This window comes from Miscanthus floridulus, chromosome 2 (assembly GCF_019320115.1).
Source record: "Miscanthus floridulus cultivar M001 chromosome 2, ASM1932011v1, whole genome shotgun sequence".
Taxonomy (NCBI): domain Eukaryota; kingdom Viridiplantae; phylum Streptophyta; class Magnoliopsida; order Poales; family Poaceae; genus Miscanthus; species Miscanthus floridulus.
In genome coordinates, this window is record NC_089581.1 from 132,381,072 (window position 1) to 132,401,584 (window position 20,513).

The window sequence follows — 20,513 nt, forward strand, 5'->3', positions numbered from 1 at the left end:
ACAAAGGCGAAACATTTGAGCTTTAATTCTTCATCCGATAAAACCGTTTGGAACCGATTTTGCATATTTTGTGAGAATTGGAAACATTTCAAACACCCAAATGCACCCTAAAATGATGTACATTTTTGGAGCCGATAGAAAAAAAAAACAAGGCCTCCTTGCACACCCGGTATGCATGATTTCTAGGGAATATTCTCAAAGGAGATGACTCTGTCCCAAATGACTAGTACTCCAAACCAAACATCTTAAAAAAGAAAATGCTCGTCCCATCCCACTTCATCCAAAGAACCAAATACATACTTATTGTTTGTGTCAACATATTTAATGAAGGACACGAGAGGCTTGATCATTTAAATGCTATCAGATCAAGCCAAGATAACCAATATAGCAGCAAGCCACTTTTTTTTTCAAAAGTTCCCTTGGAGGACCATGCTTTGAGCAAAGACCATGACATGACGATAATAAGTGTCGTTTGAACCATTGTTATGAACGTGTGAATTGGCTTGATGAAGTTGGGTACCTCGATAGGCGGTGGTGTTCTTGATGGGAGCAGTAGAGAACGTATGCAGGTCACACTAGATAAAAAAGGCGACAAATGGCAACTGAAATATCGTGAATGTCTTCAGATAGTTACACGGGTTATATGTGACATGGAGAATCAGAATTAGGGCCTGAGGATAGCATCTTCCCCAAGGTCTCATTAGTTGTGTTTGATAGAAATAGGTGATCAATATGTGACGGAAATATTGTTAGGTTTAATGTCACATCATAAATTGACGCAGGAAGGATTATAAGGTGAAGACAGTTCTGACCTATTAGAGCAACTCTAAGAAGACTTTCTATATTGCGAACACAAGGTTGATATGTGCCCTTGTAGTTCATTTTGTGATGAGTGATTATCAACGTGATCCACAACCTAGGTTGAGTTTGCGACTAACCATGGCGTGAGTGTGTTGTGCAACATGTCTCTTGGCTTGCGGCTTGCGGCTTGCGGCGTGCAGGTGTGGAGCTCGGAGGCGGTGGTCGACGGCGAGGTGAAGGTCAAGTAGGGACTTGCCGTGCCGATGGACCGGGAGCGGTGAAGGACGAACATGAGGCTTGGATTGAGGGACCAGGAGGCCAGGTGACCAGCCATGGTGACTGACATTTGGGACATCGACAAGCGCAAGTGTACATGGGAGTGACTGTATTGACCGAGTCAAGACGGCGGACGTGCGAGTCGAGCGGGGCTCAGGAGGACTTGGCGGTCGGCCGGTCGAAGATGGCGGTGACACGTGTTGAGTGGCGGGGGACGCGTATGGAGTATGCTGCTCGCGAGCGGTTTGGTGGTTTGGGCCTCAAAACCATCAGTGGCCGGTTTCACAAGTTTGGGCCTCAAAACCCGGGCGAAGGTTTCGAGGAGGAACGGATGGCATGTGGCGGCATCGAGGAGTTCGCGTCGAGGCGAAGCTATCTCATGAAGGGCGCGGTGACCGTCGGGTGAAGTTAACCTTGGGTTGGACCATAGTGCCCTCGGGTTAAATGGTTCGACTCAAAAATATCTAAGGGCAAAACTAGGGATTGTGTAAAAGCCCTGTTAAATAGGATTAGGGAGCTCTCATCTCCCTTACCTCTTTCATTTTGCTTCATCCTTCTCTAGGTTCCCCCATAGGTTTTCTTGTGAGAGAGGTCCACTAAATTGGATAATTTGTGTAAGAACCAAAGATTGCAGCGGGAATGGAGACCCTAACCTCCTGTGTCCTCTAGGATTCGATATGTGAGTTGTTCCTGTGAATTGCGTTTGTGTTCTTCACGTTTTTCCTTTGCCCCTTCTCTTGTGTGGTTTGATTCGTCGTTTTAAGACCGTTTTGATTCATTCCTTTTGCACTGAGATGAACTAGGACATGAGTTGAGCCTTTCCACTGAGGGATTTCATCTAATTCCTCACAAGTTCATAGATCGGGGCGAATTAAGCTCTAAGGTTGGAAAATCGGTGTTTTTTGTGTTCACCAAATTTCCCGTTGATTGGCTTCAAATTGGGTGATGATCTCCAAGAGGTAGCTCACCTATTGCCTGGTGACCATGTGGTTAAATTTTGGTGGCAATTGGTTTTGATTTGCTTGCAAATCGGGATTTTCCTTGCTCCGGGCGTTTTTCGGGCGACTCAGTTCGTGCTGATTTCATGACTCACGGACAGTCCACCCCTGACCCCCGGACAGTCCATCGTACTGTTCAGGTCGTGAGCAGAAGGTCTTCTTTGGTCGTGTTTTGCTGCTCTGAACGGCGGGACAGTCCGGGGCTGCTGCTGAAGCGTGTCCAGAACTGTTTCAGCAAGTTTGTTTTCAGGTGTTTGACTGCGGACAGTCCGAGATCCAACCGCTGATAGTCTGCCGTTCTTCTTTCTGCCTAGGTCTAGAACTATTTCTCATCGTTCGGTTTTTCGGGGGTGAACGCCGGACAATCTGGCCCCCAAACCCGGACAGTCTGGGACCTGACCCACGGATAGTTCTGGGCTCCCTACGGCAGATAGTGTGGGCCTATACTGATTGTGCTATTTTCTCTTGTTCTTTCGAGCACTTGTTTCCGTCTAGTTCTCGGTTGATCCGCTATACCTCTTAGTCATCGCCAAAGGTACCCAACCACCCGTTGGCTTGTGATCATACCATTCTCTAGTGCCTTTGCTCTTGGGTCGTGATTTTGGGACAAGCGGCTTAAAGTTTCAAAAGAAATTTGAGGCTCCCATTCAACCCCCCCTCTAGTCACCAGTTTTTGGTCCTTCAATTGGTATCAGAGTCGGTTAAGGATCATTCCACCTTAATCGGTCCGTGATCCACGAAGGCGACATGGAGCGTGGTTCCGGCAAACCATCAGTTCTTCGATGGAACAAACTACCCCTATTGGAAGATTTGCATGTTGGCTGCATCTTCAGGGAATTGATTAGAAAGTTTGGGAGATTTGTGAGAATGCTAATTACATTGTGCTTAATGCTCGCAACACTCAGGATCAAATTGATCAACACAATGCAAATAGCAAGGCTCGCAGTCTTCTCTTTTTGAGTCTTTCGCTTTCTGAGTTTGAGAGAGTCTCTGATTGCATGACTGCTCGAGAGATCTGGGTGAGGCTTCAGAGCTATCACGAGGGAACCGTATAGGTCAAAACTAGACTCTTTGAGATGTATAAGCGAGAGTATGAGAACTTCTCTCAGTTGGATGGAGAGTCTATTGATGCCATGTTCTCTCGCTTTCAGACGATTGTGAACAAGATATGGGCAAACAAGCCGTAGCTACCTTATGATGATCATGAGAGGCCACTCAAGTTACTATATGCCCTAGATCGGAAGGTTTGGGATGTGAATGTGTCCTGCTATCATTGAGTCCCCTGAACTATAACACCATCACCGTGGATGAGCTTTTCAGCAAGCTCAAGTCCACTGAGATTGATTACCAGACCCAAGCCAAGATCAAGAACCCCTCTGCACTGACTATGGATTTGGTCTCAGGTAACAGTTCAAGTTCTTTAGCTAACCCTTCACATATGTCATTTGCCTTATCGTCTTTGGTTTTTGTCAGTTGGAGACCCATGGGGACAATGAGCTGGCACTGGTCATCAGCCGGTTCTCGCGGTTTCACAACAACCGCTTGAATCACCGACACAGTAGTGGTCTGAAGGAAGGATGATATGGCTATGGAGACCCCAACCACTTCATCGCCCACTGCCCCAAGAAGAACAAGCACTCCTCCGACAAGTATGATTCCAGCAAGCGCAAGGATAAGGGCGAGTACACCTCTGGCAAGCACAAGTCGAAGGGAGGATTTGACAAGGATGCACTCAAGAAGATGTACCTCAAGAAGGCCAAGGTCTAGGAGCACGCCTCCATTGCCTCCCTCAGCGACCTCGACAATGACACTAACGACGACCACTCTTCTTCCCCTTGAGCAACAATGAGTCCAAGAGGAAGCGCAAGGACAAGCTGAACGGGCTCTGCTTCATCGCCGGTTCCACCCATGGAGGGTTTTGCACCATGGTGGTAGATGTCGAGGTAAAGGTTAGCAAGGACGTGGTTCCCATCAGCGACGACACTACTGAGGTAACACCTTCCGTCGACTATCTTGTTGCTGAGCTTGAAACCATGAACGACACCTTGTTTAGCCAAGGTAAGCTGCTGAAGCGTGCTGCCCATGAGAGGAAACAGTTTAAGGACAAACTAGAAATTGTGCCAAAGGAGCTTGAGGAAGCTAAGAAGCTCGTTGTAGTAGTGTCTGACGAGGTTGAGTGTGATGATTGTGTAGTTCACATGTCCAACCTTACCGATTTGCCATCAAAGTATGTTGTTTTGCTTGATAAGAATGATGAGTTGAAGTCTAGATCTAGCTTGTTGGGTGCGTGCAAGTCCTGCTCGGGCTTCTAATCTGAGCTAGCAGAGAAGGTTGCTAGGATCTCTTTGCTTGAGAAGGCCAGTTCAGATAGCACTGCTGCTAGGTGTGCACGTTGTGAGAGTTTGGAGCTTGAGCTTGAGTCCTAGCAGTCACGACAAGATGAGAACCAAGGAAGACAACACAAACCTCCAGGTCATCTTGAGCTAGGTGTCATGTAGTGAGCTGCAGTTGGGCATGACTGATGAGTCAGTTTAGGCGGGGAACTAGTGCATCGGGTGTAGGCTTTGCTATAGGTGGGAAGGGTGAAAATCTCTATGGCAAGGTTGGAGAATACAGTGGATTGAAACCAAGTGAGAAACCTACCACTACTCCCAAATTGATCAAGATAACTCCACCTGAGCCTACTTTGCCTACCACCAAAGATGGAGTGTTTGAAGAACCTCCAAAAGCTCCACCCTAGAAACAAGTTTGGCTTCCAAAACCTAACCATCTCCAGAACCCACTTGATACTCTACCAAACATCTCTGAGGATCCCCTTCCTAAAGTCCAAAAGGCCACCAAGAGTGAACCATACCCACAAGAGAGTGAGCCAACAACCACCCAAGAGAGAGGTGAGGTATCACTGTCACTACTGCCATAGGGATGGTCATCTTGCTGAGTTTGCTTAGGAGGAAGAGAGATGAGCGGCGAGAGTATGAGTTGAACAACCGGAACATGTACCACCCACCCCATGGCGTACATGTACCACCCATTTAGAGGCGTAGTGCTAGGCCTACAGGTGCAATGCCTCAAGGTGCTAGGCCTCAGGTTGCGAGACCACACGGTGGACATTCTCGGCATGGTTCAGGTCAGTGATCAATATGACTTTGGACCTCACAGCAGTGGCTTTCCGTCCTACAGCACTAGCAGGCCATGTTTTCCCCCACGTGGTGTTTGCTTTCCTCAAATGGGACATGGTATGTTTGGTGTTTTTTCTAACACTTTTCTAGGGAAAATGAGCCAACACTGGTATCCTTCACAGTTTACTAACCCTAGTGTTGCACCATTTGCTCATCCCATGCCCTTCTATTGATATAGGATGGAGGTCTAGAGAACATGTGGCACATTGATTCCGGCTGTTCGTGCCACATGACCGGAAGTTGAAAATGGTTCTCCAGCCTCGACCCCGTGTAATGTAAGGAGTACATCACATTCGGGGACAATAGCAAAGGTAAGGTGCTTTCTCGTGGGACCATTCGGGTCAACGAGAGTTTTGTCTTGAAGGATGTTGCTTTGGTTTCGAATTTGCATTTCAATTTGCCTTCAGTTTCGCAACTCCTTTAGAATGGCTTTGAAGTGCGCTTTAAGACCGGCTTGTCTCGAGTTCTTGATCCTTAGGGAAATCTTGTTTGCCAGATTGTCCCTTTTGGCCGTGTCTTTCGAGCTAATTTTTCTCACTCCTTTGGCTCTTCTCGATGTTTGGTGGCCAGATCCTCCTCTAAGCTTTGGAAGTGGCATAGGAGACAGGGTCACTTGAGCTTTGACTTACTAGCTAGGTCGAGCTCACTTGATCTAATCCGAGGATTGCCCAAGTTGAAATTTGAGAAGGATTTGGTTTGCCACCCTTGTTGTCATGGGAAGATGGTTGCCATTTCTCACCCACCTATGAACCAAGTCATGACCAAGGAACCCTATGAGCTACTTCATATGGACACAGTTGGTCCAGCTTGGGTTTGGTCAGATGGTGGGAAGTGGTACGTTCTAGTGATGTGGATGATTTTTCTCGCTACTCTTGGGTGTTTTTCATGGAGATTAAGGATGAGGCTTTTTCACATGCTTGGGATTTGATTCCTCGGTTACAAAATGAGTTTCCTAAGAATTCCATGAGACTGATTCACAGTGACAATGGCACAAAATTCAAGAATACTCATTTTGAAAGCTTTTGTGCTTCTTTGGGCCTCGAGCATCAGTTTTCCTCTCCTTATGTCCCCTAGCAAATGGCATTGTTGAGCGCAAGAATCGGACCCTTGTTGAGATGGTTAGGATGATGCTCGATGAGCATAGGACACCTAGGAGATATTAGGTTCAAGCGATCAACACCACGTGCCATGTTTCCAATCGCATTTTCCTTCGAGCTTTCATGAAGAAGACTTCTTATGAGTTGCGATTCAGACGATCACCCAAGGTAAGTCACTTCAGGGTGTTTGGATGCAAATGCTTCATCCTAAAACAAGGTAATTTGGACAAGTTTGAGTCTAGGTCTTTCGACAGTATTTTTCTTGGTTACGCTTTTCACTCTCATGCATATCATGTTCTTAACCTTGAAAAAAATCTAATTATGGAGACCTATGAGGTCACATTCGATGAAACCATGCCCTGTTCCATTCCTATCTTTGAATGTGCAGGTGATCAGGAGATAGGTGAGAGCATCTTTGTGGAGGAGGAGTAGGAAGATGCCGATTGGGGTGATCTCGAGCCAACACCATCGGCTGCCCCTCTCGAGCCTAGGACGTCTACTTCGGCTCACGGCTCTGATCCTTCTTCTTCCACTACTTGGGGTCCGTGCGAGCAGCCTCCTCAGCCTGCGTCGACTGCACCTAAGGAGGCCCCAGCTACTGTTGAGGGGGAGATGACTTCTTCAAGGGGAGCACCTCAGCACATTCAGCGTCGCCACCCACCTCAGACCATGATCGATGATATCGACCAGCGAGTCACGCGGTCTAGGTCATATTACATCTGACACTTTACTCACTCTGCTTTCGTTGCTTCCTTTGAGCCTTGTGATGTTGGACACGCACTATCTAATTCCGATTGAGTCAATGCTATGCACGAGGAGTTAGAGAACTTTGAGCAAAATCAAGTGTGGGCTTTAGTTCGACCTCCACCAGATTGTCGTCCCATAGGTACAAAGTGGGTCTTCAAGAACAAATAGAGTGAGGATGGGGTGGTAGTGAGGAACAGGCTAGATTGGTAGCCTAGGGCTTCTGCCAGAAAGAGGGGATAGACTACAAGAAAACCTTTGCTCCTGTTGCCCATTTAGAAGCCATTAGATTCTTTTAGTGTCTGTAACTTCAAAAGGGTTCAAGATGTATTAGATGGATGTGAAGAGTGCCTTCTTGAATGGGTACATAGAGGAAGAGATTTATGTGAGGCAACCCCCTGGCTTTGAAAATCCTAAGTTTCTTAACCATGTTTTCTAAACTCCACAAAGCCTTGTATGGGTTGAAACAAGCCCCGAGAGCCTGGTATGAGCGTTTGAAAGCTTTCCTGCTTGATAAGGGTTTTAAAATGGGTTCAGTTGATAAAACATTGTTTCTCCTCAAGCAAGGCACTGACACTCTATTGGTTTAGATATACGTGGATGATATCATTTTCGGTGGCTCTTCTCATGCACATGTTGCCAAGTTTACAGATACTATGAGCAGGGAATTTGAGATGAGCATGATGGGTGAATTGACTTTCTTCCTCGGGCTACAAATCAAGCAAACTCGCAAGGGGACGTTCGTCCACCAAGGCAAGTACACTAAGGACTGTGCTCAAGAAATTCGATATGGGTGAGGCCAAGCCTCTTTAGACACCCATGTTGACCACGATGGCCCTTGATGCGGATGAGGAAGGAGAAGCTGTGGACCAGAAGGAGTACTGGAAAATGATCGGGTCATTGTTGTACCTGACTATGACAAGACCAGACATTCAGTTCACAGTCTGTTTGTGCGCACGCTTTCAGTCTTCTCTACACACGTCTCATCGTTAAACCATCAAATGGATCCTCAAGTACCTTTATTTCACACCTAAGTTCGGTCTTTGGGTTTCGGCCTCCTCCTCTCTTTCTCTTTGTGAGTATTCCAATGCGGATTATGCTGGGTGTTGTGTTGAGAGGAAGTCCACTTTGGGGACTTGTTAGTTTTCTGGATCTTCTCTTGTGTCTTGGTCTTCTCGCAAGCAGTCTAGCGTCGCCCAATCCACCTCAAAACTTAAGTATGTTGCTGCTGCTGCTTGTTGTTCCTAGCTCCTTTAGATGATGGCTACTCTAAGAGACTTTGGGTTAGAGTTTAGGCGAGTGCCTTTCCTTTGTGACAGCACCAGCGCCATAAGCATAGCCAAAAACCTAGTCCTCCACTCAAAAACAAAGCACATAGAAGTCTGCTTTCACTTCTTGCGTGACCACTATGAGAAAGGTGATATCGATCTGCACCACGTTGATACCCAAAACCAGCTCGCAGATATCTTCACAAAACCACTTGACCAAGCCCAGTTTGCTCGCTTGCGAGGGGAGCTTGGAGTTTGTTTCCCTTTTTAGAGGAGGGGAACTTTGGTTGTTGTACTCTAGTTTTGTGTTCTTTTTAGCTTAGTTTTTGCTTTTGTCCTTTGTATCATATTGCATTTTGCATTTCATTTCATCATGTATTATAGTGCATTTTGAGCTTCATGACTATAGTGATTAGATTGAAATTATGCTCTATTTGGGATGTTATGCATGTACCTAATGGTGCTTTTGGCTTAGGCTCTTTTTGATCAATTGATGCATGTTATGAGCTGAGCTTGTTTTTTCCAAACTGTGAACTTGACTAAAACTTGTTGAAACATGAAAATTGCTTCACCGCTGAGATTGGCAACTAGCATGTGTAGGTCTTGTTGAGATCCCTTATGCTATCATTTATATATTAGGTTGTTATGTCTCATGCCTTGAGTCATTCACTTGCTTGGACAACTTTTCTTGTGCTAAAACTTGACAATCAAGCTAAGTGATGAGAAAAGATCGAGATGGGTCTGTATTGTCCTACGTCAAGGTATCGAGACGGCTTCCAATTGCACATTTGGATGAACTTGAGCCTTGTAGTGGATGCCAAAACCACTGTCTTAAGCTTCTGATTGTCTGTGACATAGGCTTGGCATGGTTGCTAAGTTAGGCATGACAGTACCGATAACCTCTCGCACACACATGTTTTGACTAATTCTTGTGTTAAGCTGCAAACTCCGATAAATTTAAATTTTGATGAAAACACAAGTCTTAGGTTCGTCTTTGACATGATGTGTGACCGTTGCTTGGGGTAGTTCACCTTGTATACACTTGTTAGCACTAGGTTGATTTCTAGCTTATACCTGCTATGTGCTACTTTCAGTGGTGAATCCCTTGTTGAAATTGCTTAATATTGCTCAAATTGCTTAACTATCATATTTCGTTTCACTTGATCAGTTTGAGCATTTGCTAGCACTTGTAATTGTTGCTATACACACATGATAGCACCTAGTTAGAGCATCTTTTCACTCTAATTACTATACTCCTGAAGCTTTTGCATTTATGCATCCTTTGCATTCATAGCATATTTGACGGGGAGTTGCAGTCTTTGGGTTTAGCTTGATAAGTGCATGTGTCAACAAGGGGGAGAGATTTCCACACACAAACGGGGAGAGATACCAAACCCACCTCATGTTGAGTGCATGCATTTGTTAGGGGGAGTTGCATTTGAGTTGCTTCTGCTAGATGTGTTGAGCCTTTGCCTCTTAGAGGGTCTAGCTGCTTTTTCTGGCTTTTCGAGCTTTGCTAGTGGTGTTGAGCCCGTTTTGCCTCTTCTTGAGGGCTAGCTGTGTTGTACTTCAGTTGCGTCGAGCCGTTGCCCATGTCTTTGGGGACCAAGTTTTTGCAAAGTGTTGCTCATTTCAAATGACCTTGTTTTGGCTTTTCTCTGGCTTTTGGTCATTTGGGTGAGTTCTTTGTTTTCTCTTCTTCTTCTTTTTGTTTTGCTCAAGCTGTTCGTGCGTTGGTGTTGACAATGCACTCATCAAGGGGGAGATTATGAAAACAAGGTTGATATGTGCCCTTGTAGTTCATTTTGTGATGAGTGATTGCCCACGTGATCCACGACCTAGGTTGAGTTTGCGACTAACCAAGGCGTGAGTGTGTTGTGCAACATGTCTCTTAGCTTGCGGTGTGCAGGTGTGGAGCTCAGAGGTGGTGGTCGACGATGAGGTGAAGGTCAAGTAGGGACGTGCCGTGCCAATGGACCAAGAGCGGTGAAGGATGGACGTGAGGCTTGGATTGAGGGACCAAGAGGCCGGGTGACCTAGCCGTGGTGGCTGACATCTAGGACATCGACAAGCGCAAGTGTACATGGGAGTGACCGTGTTGACCGAGTCAAGACGGCGGACGTGAGAGTCGAGCGGGGCTCAGGAGGACTTGGCGGCCGGCTGGTCAAGGACAGCGGTGACATGTGTCGAGTGGTGGGGGAAGCGTATGGAGTACGCTACTCGCTGGCGGTTTGGTGGTTTGGGCCTCAAAACCATCGGTGGCCGGTTTCATGGGTTTGGGCCACAAAACCCGGGCGGAGGTTCCAAGGAGGAACAGGATGGCATGTGGCGGCATCGAGGAGTTCGCGTTGAGGCGAAGCTATCTCATGAAGGGCACGGTGGCCGTCGGATGAATGTTACCTCAGGTTGGACCATAGTGTGCTCGAGTTAAATGGTTCGACTCAAAAATATCTAAGGGCAAAACTAGGATTGTGTAATAGCCCTGTTAAATAGGATGACGGGAGCTCCCATCTCCCTTACCTCTTCCATTTTGCTTCATCCTTCTCTAGGTTTCCGCTCCCTTAGGTTTTCTTGTGAGAGAGGTCCACAAATTGGATAATTTGTGTAAGAACCAAAGATTGCAGTGGGAACTGGAGGCCCTAACCTCCGCGTGTCCTTCGGAATTCGATTTGTGAGTTGGTCTTGTGAATCGCGTTTGTGTTCTTCGCGTTCTTCCTTTCCCCCTTCTCTTGTGTGGTTCGATTTGTCATTTTAAGACCATTTTGATTCGTTCCTTTTGCACTGAGATGAACTAGGATGTGAGTTGAGCCTTTCCACCAAGGGATTTCATCTAATTCCTCATGAGTTCATAGATCGGGGCGAATCAAGCTCTGAGGTTGAAAAACCGGTGTTTTTCGTGTTCATCCAATTTCCCGTTGATTGCTTCAAATTGGGCGATGATCTCCTAGAGGTAGCTCACCTATTGCCTTGTGACCGTCTGGTTAAAATTAGGTGGCAATTGGTTTTGATTTGGTCGCAAATCGGGATTTTTCTTGCTCCGAGCGTTTTCGGGTGACTCTGTTCGTGCTGATTTCGCGACTCGCGCATAGTCTGTCCCCAACCCCCGGACAGTCTGTCATTACTGTTCATGTCATGAGCAGAAGGTCTTCTTTTGGTCATGTTTTGCTCCTCTGAACGTTGGACAGTCCGGGCCTACCCGTGGATAGTTCGGAGCTGCGGCTGAAGCGTGTCCAGAACTGTTTCAGCAAGTTTGTTTTCTAGTGTTTGACTTGTGGACAGTCTGGGATCCAACCACGGACAGTCCGCCGTTCTTCTTTTTGCCCAGGTCAAAATTGTTTCTCATCGTTCAGTTTTCGAGGGTTGAACGCCGGACAGTCCGGCCCTCAACCCCGGATAGTCCTGGACCTGACCCGCGGACAGTCCAGGCTCCCTACGGCAGACATTCTGGGCCCTTGTTTCCGTCTATTTTTGGTTGATCCGCTATACCTCTTGGTCATCACCAAAGGTACCTAGCCACCCATTGGCTTTTGATCATACCATTCTCTAGTGCCTTTGCTCTTGGGTCGTGATTTTGGAACAGCGGCTTAAAGTTTCGAAAGAAATTTGAGGCTCCCATTCACCCCCTCTGGTTGCTGTTTTTTGGTCCTTCATATATCCTTCCTAATTGTTAGAAATAGAGATTTTGGTGAAAAAAATACCAACAACAACTTATTTATTTGGTTATCTAAATATAATCATCTTCTATTATGGATTTCTCGCTAGCCAAAAATACAAAAACGAGAATGGCTCTCTAGAGTGCAAGTAAGATATAGAAAAGTTATTGGAGATTAGAAAGATATAGAAAGCGATTTTTATGTGAATGGTTCTCTAAATGATAATTTAGAGGGTGAGTTTTGCAAAGACTCTTGAAGATGCTTTTTTAGGCTTGTTTTGTGTTGATGGGTTCAGCCTAAGGCCTTAATTAGTTGGCTATCCCTGGACCGGTAGAACTGGGTCTTATGAGATGATGTGGCGAGCTAGATCGGATCCGATGTGGACTCTAAAATTGTTAGACTAGAGTGCCAGTGGCTAGCTAGAGTATACCAGTGGCTAGCTAGAGTATACCTAGCGCAACTAATGCGAAAGGGCGTGTAGCATGGTGGTTACAACAGTTTCAATAGCACATGAGGTTCTGGGTTCAACTCCCTATGAGGATGAATATTACATGATTTAATGGTATTTGTGTTTTCAGTGGTAGGCGACGTTCCAGCGAGATGCCAGTGATGACTTCGTCAGTACCAAATTGATGAGTGTTTTATCCTGTCAATACTCAATCCAAGCAAGAGGAAAAAAGACACAAGAATCATTTTTGTTATTCCAAATAGCTGTGGTGCATGTCGGGCCAACAGAACGGACACATCGATCATCATCAGCATGCACGCACGGGTGCATGATCTATTCGTCAAACAACAAACACAAGCGGCGGCTCTCTTCTGCCGGTGGACCGATTGATCCGAGAACAGATACATAAATCAGAAGGGGAGGACGTAGAAGCCAATGGCGTCGAGGTATTGGCCAGCGCGAGCGAACATGGCGACGATGCTGCCGTTGTTGAGCACGGGGATGTTGAAGGCCGTGCCATCGCCGTGGCCGAAGGGCCCGTAGGTGGCGCGGTTGGTGACGAACTTGAGCCAGGCGACGGTGTGCGTGAGCTCCCCGAAGGGGCCGACCGCCCCGGCGACCTCCGTCACGTACTCGTCGGGGCCCAGGGTGATGGTCTCCTCGCCCAAGCCTCCGGTGCCGCCCCAGGGCCCGGCGGTGTGCAGCTTGCCGTCACGGTCCCGGTAGGAGAAGGAGATGCAGTCGACGATGAAGCCATGACGGAGGGAGATGCTCTCCAGCCGCTGCGGCGCCACCGTGATGTCGTAGGCGCTGCCGTGGTCGCCGCTGCCCCACGGCCCAAGCTTCACCACCGAGCTCTGCGGGCAGGACAGAGGGAAATAAATGAGCAGATAAGGTTCATTTGCATTGTCAGCTCCAGTGGACAAGATCGATGGCACGGTGGTGGAGCTAGCAATAGCAACAGGAGATGAGGAGAGGAATGAAGGAGACCATGTCGCCGTCGCGAGCTCACGTCACCGCCGGCCCCAGAGAACTGAAGGAACGAGCCGAGGGAGGAGGGATGCAGTATTGCAGGCACAAGCTAAGCTTATACCTGGGTAGTTGGCACTAGAAACCAGATAGAGAAAGCTCAAATTTGGACGCGCAGTGATCTTGTGGTTGTTGGTTTGCGCGGCTGTGCGGCCTCCACGTACAAGGAACCACGTTTCCTGCGCGGACAGCGACAGGGACAACGACAGGTATCTCTCTCTTCTGACTTCTAGGATCAGATGAAAGCTACTCCTACCAGCTACCTGGATGTACTTGCATCTCGTCGTCGGCGGCCAAAACTTGCACGAATGGCTTATTATATACACATGACTATCAGGCGCTTCTACCGGCGAAGACTTCGGATACGCATACGGACGGAGGCGAAGACTTCTGATACGCGTAAGGATGGATATGATTGATATTATATTTACTTTCATACTTTCTTCGTCCCTAAATAACTATCGTCGTTGGTGTGCGTATCATAAATTTGACTCGATTTATAGAAAATATATGCAACATTTGTATCTCAGAAATAAATTTAATAAAAAACTAGATTCAAACATCTTTCTAATGATACTAATTATGTATTATAAATATTAATATTTTTTAATATATATTTAGTCAAAGTTGTTTCTTAGAAAACGAAAACAACAGATATTTAGGGACAGAGTAAGTATTTCTACTCCGATTTGGATTCGAATATGGATAGTGTCAGCTATGTCGCATATGATACGACTGGCTGTCGACATCATAAATATGCGATTTGAGTATTTCGGATATGGATACAGTATCAGATGTTGAATATTCGGACTCGGATACATATAGATCTGAACTCGACTAAACAAATTCGGTCTCGAATACGATTAAAAAATATTCGTACCGTTTTTGTATGTACTCCCTCCTATGAGTAACTGTCGTTCTCGTTTTCCAAAAAGTCAAACTCTTTCAACTTTGACCAAATGTATATCTATATCTGTATCTAATAATAAAGAGACAGAATTTTTGGCCATTTTTTCGTACATCTATTTTTTGGTTCGTCTCCTTCTAACTACCGACAATAGAGAGTTTCTTCCGTCCGGACTTATATATATACAACCCGTGCTCATACAAATTAGAATAGCTCTTGTTTAGCGCGATACGGAGTCCGATTTCAAAACGTATTGGATTGTGTATGGTCTATGTTTAACCAAAGAGTCCATACTCTTACACAAAAAAAGTCCATACCTAATACGATTACTATACATAGTAAATTCGGTTTTTTCCTTTTCCTATTTTGTCTTCTATTCGGCCTTCTATTTTTTAAGACTATCTCCGACTAGTTACCACTACTACAGAATGGACTTGTTGTCCCGGGCGGTAACAGCCTTTAGTCCCGGTTACCGCGCCGGGACAACGATCCCGGGACTAAAGGTGGAACCTTCAGTCCCGGGTCATCGAGCCGGGACTAAAGAGGGACACCAACCGGGACTAAAGGCCCTCCAGCCGAGCGAACCTGGCGCACCCTTTAGTCCCGGTTGGTAACACCAACCGGGACTAACGGTTCACCCTTTAGTCCCGGTTGGTAACCCCAACCGGCACTAAAGGTTCCTTTTCTTTTTCTTTTTTTTTGTTTAATTTGTTTTCAGTTCAGTTACACGTATTTGTTTAATATATAATATGTTTTTATGTACGTATTCTACGCTGCTAATATAAATACACGCATGCGTATAATTACATCTAATTCTCATCTTGAGCATTATTATATTCGAATAAAGTATGAAACTATATATTATATATATATATATATATATATATATATATATATATATATCAACACTTTCATAATCTTGTTCTCGAAAATAACGATATCAATAAACATTTAATTTACATCATTTATTCCTTAAGATCAAAGTAGAACTCGCCGTTGGGATTTAGCACTTTTTCTAGAAGATATCCTGCTATTGACTCTTGAACTGCTTTCAGATGGTCTTTTTGCATGACCCTTCGTTTCAACCATTCAGTCTTGCATTTGAAATAAAAGGAAAAGTATTAATACACATATATGTATATATATTCATTTAAAAATAAATAAAAATTGATATATACGTACTATGAGGACATCTTCAGGAGTTCTTCTTATGTGCGCAGTGATAAATTCACAAACGTAGTATCCACACAAGTTATTACCTGGTTCCTGCCGCAAACACCACTGTACGAGAAGAAGATTATTCTCATCATCTCACACGTAAATTGAAGTACGATATAGTAATTAAACACGTGGGGAAGTGTATATAGTACAACTTACTGGTATTTCAACTACATTAAGTGGTGCCTTGCAATCCTTGCGATGTTGCCGAATAAACTCTTTCCAAACCCTGTGCGACCAATAATGTACGATCGTTAATAAATTATGGCAAAGTCTATTCAATAATAGTTGTGCGCGAGAGATCGAAATTACCCCTGGATAATGTCTATCATATCTTGGTATAGTGCCCGTTCTTTTCTCAACGAGTCAAAGATTAGTAACCGACTTGAGTTTAACTCAATGACAATGAGTATCCAGTGAAAACTGCATTGGTTTATACACACACGTATATGCATATAAGTTGTATTGATATTACATAAAATGTGTAGACTACATTATTATTAACGCTTACTCAAAGTTGTACGGGAAAAGTATTGTTGTCTTGTCGTGCTGCTTCACGAAGAACATCATGATATTCTCCTGTGCTTCAGATACCCATCGCTCCTTGACAATAATACTGGTTTTGAATACGATATAAGGATCAATGAAGCCAACACTGGTGTCTTGTATTCTTTGAAGCTCTGACATCTGGAATCTGTATATAAATATAAGTTACATGTGAGGATAATTATATACGCGTACGCATGGAAGTGAGTTTATTAAATAAAAGTAAGAATCACTTACAAACAAAAGGAGCTAATGATTGATTTGTCCAGAGCGTCCATGTGGTATAGTTGATGCAATTCTTCGAAACTAATATGTAAGATGTCATCGCCACGGAAGTAATGATGGTCTCTAAATCTGACAAAGATCCACTGCTCATCCCTGCCACACGCCTGCATGTACCACTTGTTGAGCAACTACATTTGCGTACCCAATTCATTTAGAGCTGCAGGGTTGTACAGACTTTTGCCATATTTATAAGTCTTCTAGGTATCAACTTCCAGGTTCTGGATTGGAGCTTTGCTCGTCAATTGATCCAAGGTTAAACCAATATCTTGAAAAAAAGCATTAAGGGCTTGAACCGACACTTCTCCAAAGTTGTCTGATCGATAGACTTCTATGTTGGAACCATATTGATTAGCAACAACAAGATTTTGCATTGGTTGCTTCTGTTGTCCGAGCTGTGGGACATCCTTCCCTGATGCTCTTTTCCTTTTCTTATCTGCATCATGTGACTTCACGAGGGAGCGGTCATAGTCTGATAGTGGCGAAGGCTTACGAAGTTCAATCATCTTTTTCTTGTGAGCATCGACCTTCTGCCTCAGCACCTCTTGTGGTAGGTAAAAGTACGGCTTCTCCTTAAGCTTCGCTTGACTCTTCTTTTTGGTATCTATAAAAAAATCTTTCACTTTTTTGTCTTCTTCAGCTGCTATTTGCTCATCAGTTTTTTCAGAAAGTATTTCTTGAGAAATAACTCTTTTTCTCGGGGTCTTCTTTGCCGCCGGGACCTTAGACGTCTTTGTAGTGCGTCGCTGTGGAGGGGGTGGGGGCGGTGTTGGAGACCGGCGTGGAGGCGATGTGGCCGGTGTTGGTGGAGACCGGCGTGGAGGCGTTGGAGATCGTTGTGGAGGCGGTGGGGCCGGTGTAGGAGTTGGAGATCGTCGTGGAGGCGATGGGGCCGGTGTAGGAGTTGGCGATCGCCGTGGGGATGAAGTCGTCTCGCCCCCCACGACGCTGTGATGAGATGGGGAATGAATGATTAGGCTAGGCTGGGGGGAGACCCTGCTACAAAAACAAGTTATGTGTCAATTATTTTTAAGCCAATAGAAAATTAATGGAAAATAATATTTCATTCACTTTCATTCGTACCTAGGGTGAGGTAGGGGAAGCGGTGGCGCCCCAGGAATGATGATGAAGCGTTTGCGCCATTGAATAAATGTCTTTTCTGCTTCTCCTAGTGTCTTCTCCCCATCACCGCCTTCAATGTCAAGAGAAACATTGTTGTAACCTTTGAGCACTCTATCGACCGATACGCTAGCATATCCAGGTTGAATAACTGACCCATGGATTCTTGGTGTCTTCGTTCGGTCTATTGGAGATACAACCCTGACAGCCACCATGATTGATGCATTATTACCATCTAGAATGTGCAGCTCACATGTTGTTAGAGGCTCGGTAATGTCATCAACAGGGAAGCGCAACCCAGCGTCGTCTTGAATAACTGGCAGCTCCGTAGAAGCACAACTGCTTTTCATCTGACCAATGGGGCTAATGGTGACTCCCGGCGTTGATTGCGATTGCATTTGACTCATTGCTAGCTGCACTTGCCTCTTGATCTCCTCCTGCATTCTTGCCTCAAGATATTTTTCTCGTTCACGTGATTCAAGCAATGCTTGTCGTGACTCGTTAACAAATTGCTCCAATGCACGGATTCGTTCTGCCTCCTCATCCTTCTTTCTTTGGCGGCTTCTGTAGGTATCCTTGTCTGCTGGGAATGCGTGTAGCCATGGAACCGCCCCATAGCCTCTTGTTCGACTACCGTGTTCGGGATTCTCTAGTGCATATGTCAATTCATCCTTCTCTCTGTTGGGCTTGAAAACACCACTATCAGCTTCTTCCCTAGCACGAGCTAGTCTCTGTGTTGCTCTCTCAATTTTTTGGCCGAAAATTAGCTTGCCAGTGTCTAGGTCTAGGCTTCCCCATGAGCGTAGAACCAATTCTTCGCGCGTTGAGGCCAGTTCTTCTCTATTGTTTTAGGTATGATTCCCTTGGTAGTAATCTCTGCTTCTAGGTTCTGCCACTTGGGAATAGCACTCTTATAACCACCTGATCCCATGCGATGATGGTATTGCTTCTGTCGGGCATTCTGCCGATTCCTCATCACATGTTCCTCACTGTCTTGGGATGTCTTGTATTCTACGAAGGCATCCCAATGGGACTCCAACTTGACAAACGCCTTAGCATTGAAATTCGGCGGAGCATTCTTCAAGATAAACTTTTTATACAATGTCTTCTTCCAACTCTGGAACAATGTTGCCATCTTCTTCATTGTCCAATCCCTCACTAGCTCCTTCAAAGCATCATCTGCTTGTAATGTGAAATGCTGAGTGATATCTCTCCAAGCTAGGTTCTTATCACGATCAGATACAAAACTAACATTAGGAGCGGATATCTTCTGCTTCCATTCATGAGCACTAACTGGGATCCTATCCTTTACAACGAACCCACATTGATTGACATATGTCTGAGCATGTGGTCCCAATGGTTTGCCGGTGTCGGTGTCGAATTCTGATATTATGAAACGGCCCTCTAATGGCTTTTTTGGCCCTCGGACTTTCCTACTTTTGTCGGTGGTTGATGTAGATCCATAGACCGGCTACATGAGTAGAAACACAACGATTAACAACAAATATACGTACGTATGCATCTATAAGAGATGATAGATAATCGAATATACCTCGCCAGTATTTTCTTGCGCGACAATTTGTTGATCTTCAACCACCGGCATATTCAGGATATCCTCATAATCAGCAAAGTACTGACTCGTATCATCTATATCCACATTGGTGCCGGCGTTGATAATATCCGCCATTATGTTATGACTCAAGTTATCATTCGGAGCAGCCATTTGTATCTTCAAGATAACACATAGATAGAATTACTATGGTACATAACATAAGTACATGTGATAACACATATAGAATTACTAAATCCAATTAAATATAATAACACATAATATTTCATCAACATGGAAATAAGTACATGTATATATATACACATAGAATGATACAATATATTTTCTCTCTCTCTCAACACATAGAAATAAGTGCATATGTCTATATCTCTAGATATGCATGTGATACACATAGAATGTCTCTCTAGATACAATTTTCTCTCTCTCTCAACACATGAAAATAAGTACATGTATATATACATATAGAAATAATTAAGTACATATGTATACATATAGAATCTCTCTCTAGATATAATATATATAGAGAGATAGAATATATAATTACTAAATCCAATTAAATAAATCTAACATGAAATTAGATAAACTAGTAAGATAATACATTTTAATCTAACATATATCAAAAACTATAATAAAAAACTATCTAAAAAAAACTATCTAAATAAAATACTAATTAAATTTTAATACATTTAAATCTAATATATCAAAAACTATCTAAAAATAACTAAAAAACTAACAATAAACTACATGTACTTATTTTAATCTAACATACAGCCGAGACTTTGTAAAAAAAATCTAAAAAACATGGCCGATCGAGAGCAGCAGATCATATCGAGTTCGACGGAGGCCGTATGGCGTGGGCGCGCGGGAAGAGCGTCGGCGACGGATGGTGGGGTCGGGTGCGGCGGCGGAGACGGGATGCGGCGATGCGGGCCTGGAGAATGGCGCGGCTGGGCGGGGGTAGACGACGATGGCGGCGCGGCAGAGACGAGCTCGACGACGGCGGATGGCGCGGCCAGGCGGGCGACTGAGCGACGGAGGCGAGATCGAAGATGAACAGAACAGACGTTCGATATATATAGCCTGCGACCCTTTAGTCCCGGCTGGTAACACCAGCCGGGACTAAAGGGCATTTAGTCCCAGCTGGTAATACCAACCGGGACTAAAGGTCCAACCCTTTAGTCCCGGTTGGTCTTACCAGCCGGGACTAAATGTCCTTTAGTCCCGGCTCATGTTGCCAGCCGGGACTAAAGGTATTTTTTGGCGGGCACCAAAATTGCCGCCCACCCTTTAGTCCCGGTTCTTGGTCTGGGCCGGGACTGAAGCCCTGAAAAATTTGCCAACCCGCCAGCGTAATTGGAAAGGCCTGGGATTTTGTTTT

The 20,513-nt window shown here is 45.0% G+C and overlaps 1 protein-coding gene and 1 pseudogene across 1 annotated transcript; one reads left to right on the top strand and one right to left on the bottom strand.

Annotated features, from left to right (window-relative positions):
• Positions 1–2,822: 2,822 nt before the first annotated feature.
• On the top strand, positions 2,823–5,732 carry LOC136537083 (uncharacterized; annotated as a pseudogene).
• Positions 5,733–12,695: 6,963 nt separating this feature from the next.
• On the bottom strand, positions 12,696–13,613 carry LOC136539716 (protein GOS9-like). Its single transcript, XM_066531692.1, has 2 exons — positions 13,455–13,613; positions 12,696–13,321 (listed from the first exon to the last, which is right to left on the bottom strand). Exons 1-2 carry the CDS (start codon positions 13,455–13,457, stop codon positions 12,875–12,877), a joined length of 450 nt encoding a protein of 149 aa, XP_066387789.1. The 5' UTR covers positions 13,458–13,613; the 3' UTR covers positions 12,696–12,874.
• Between the last annotated feature and the right edge of the window lie 6,900 nt (positions 13,614–20,513).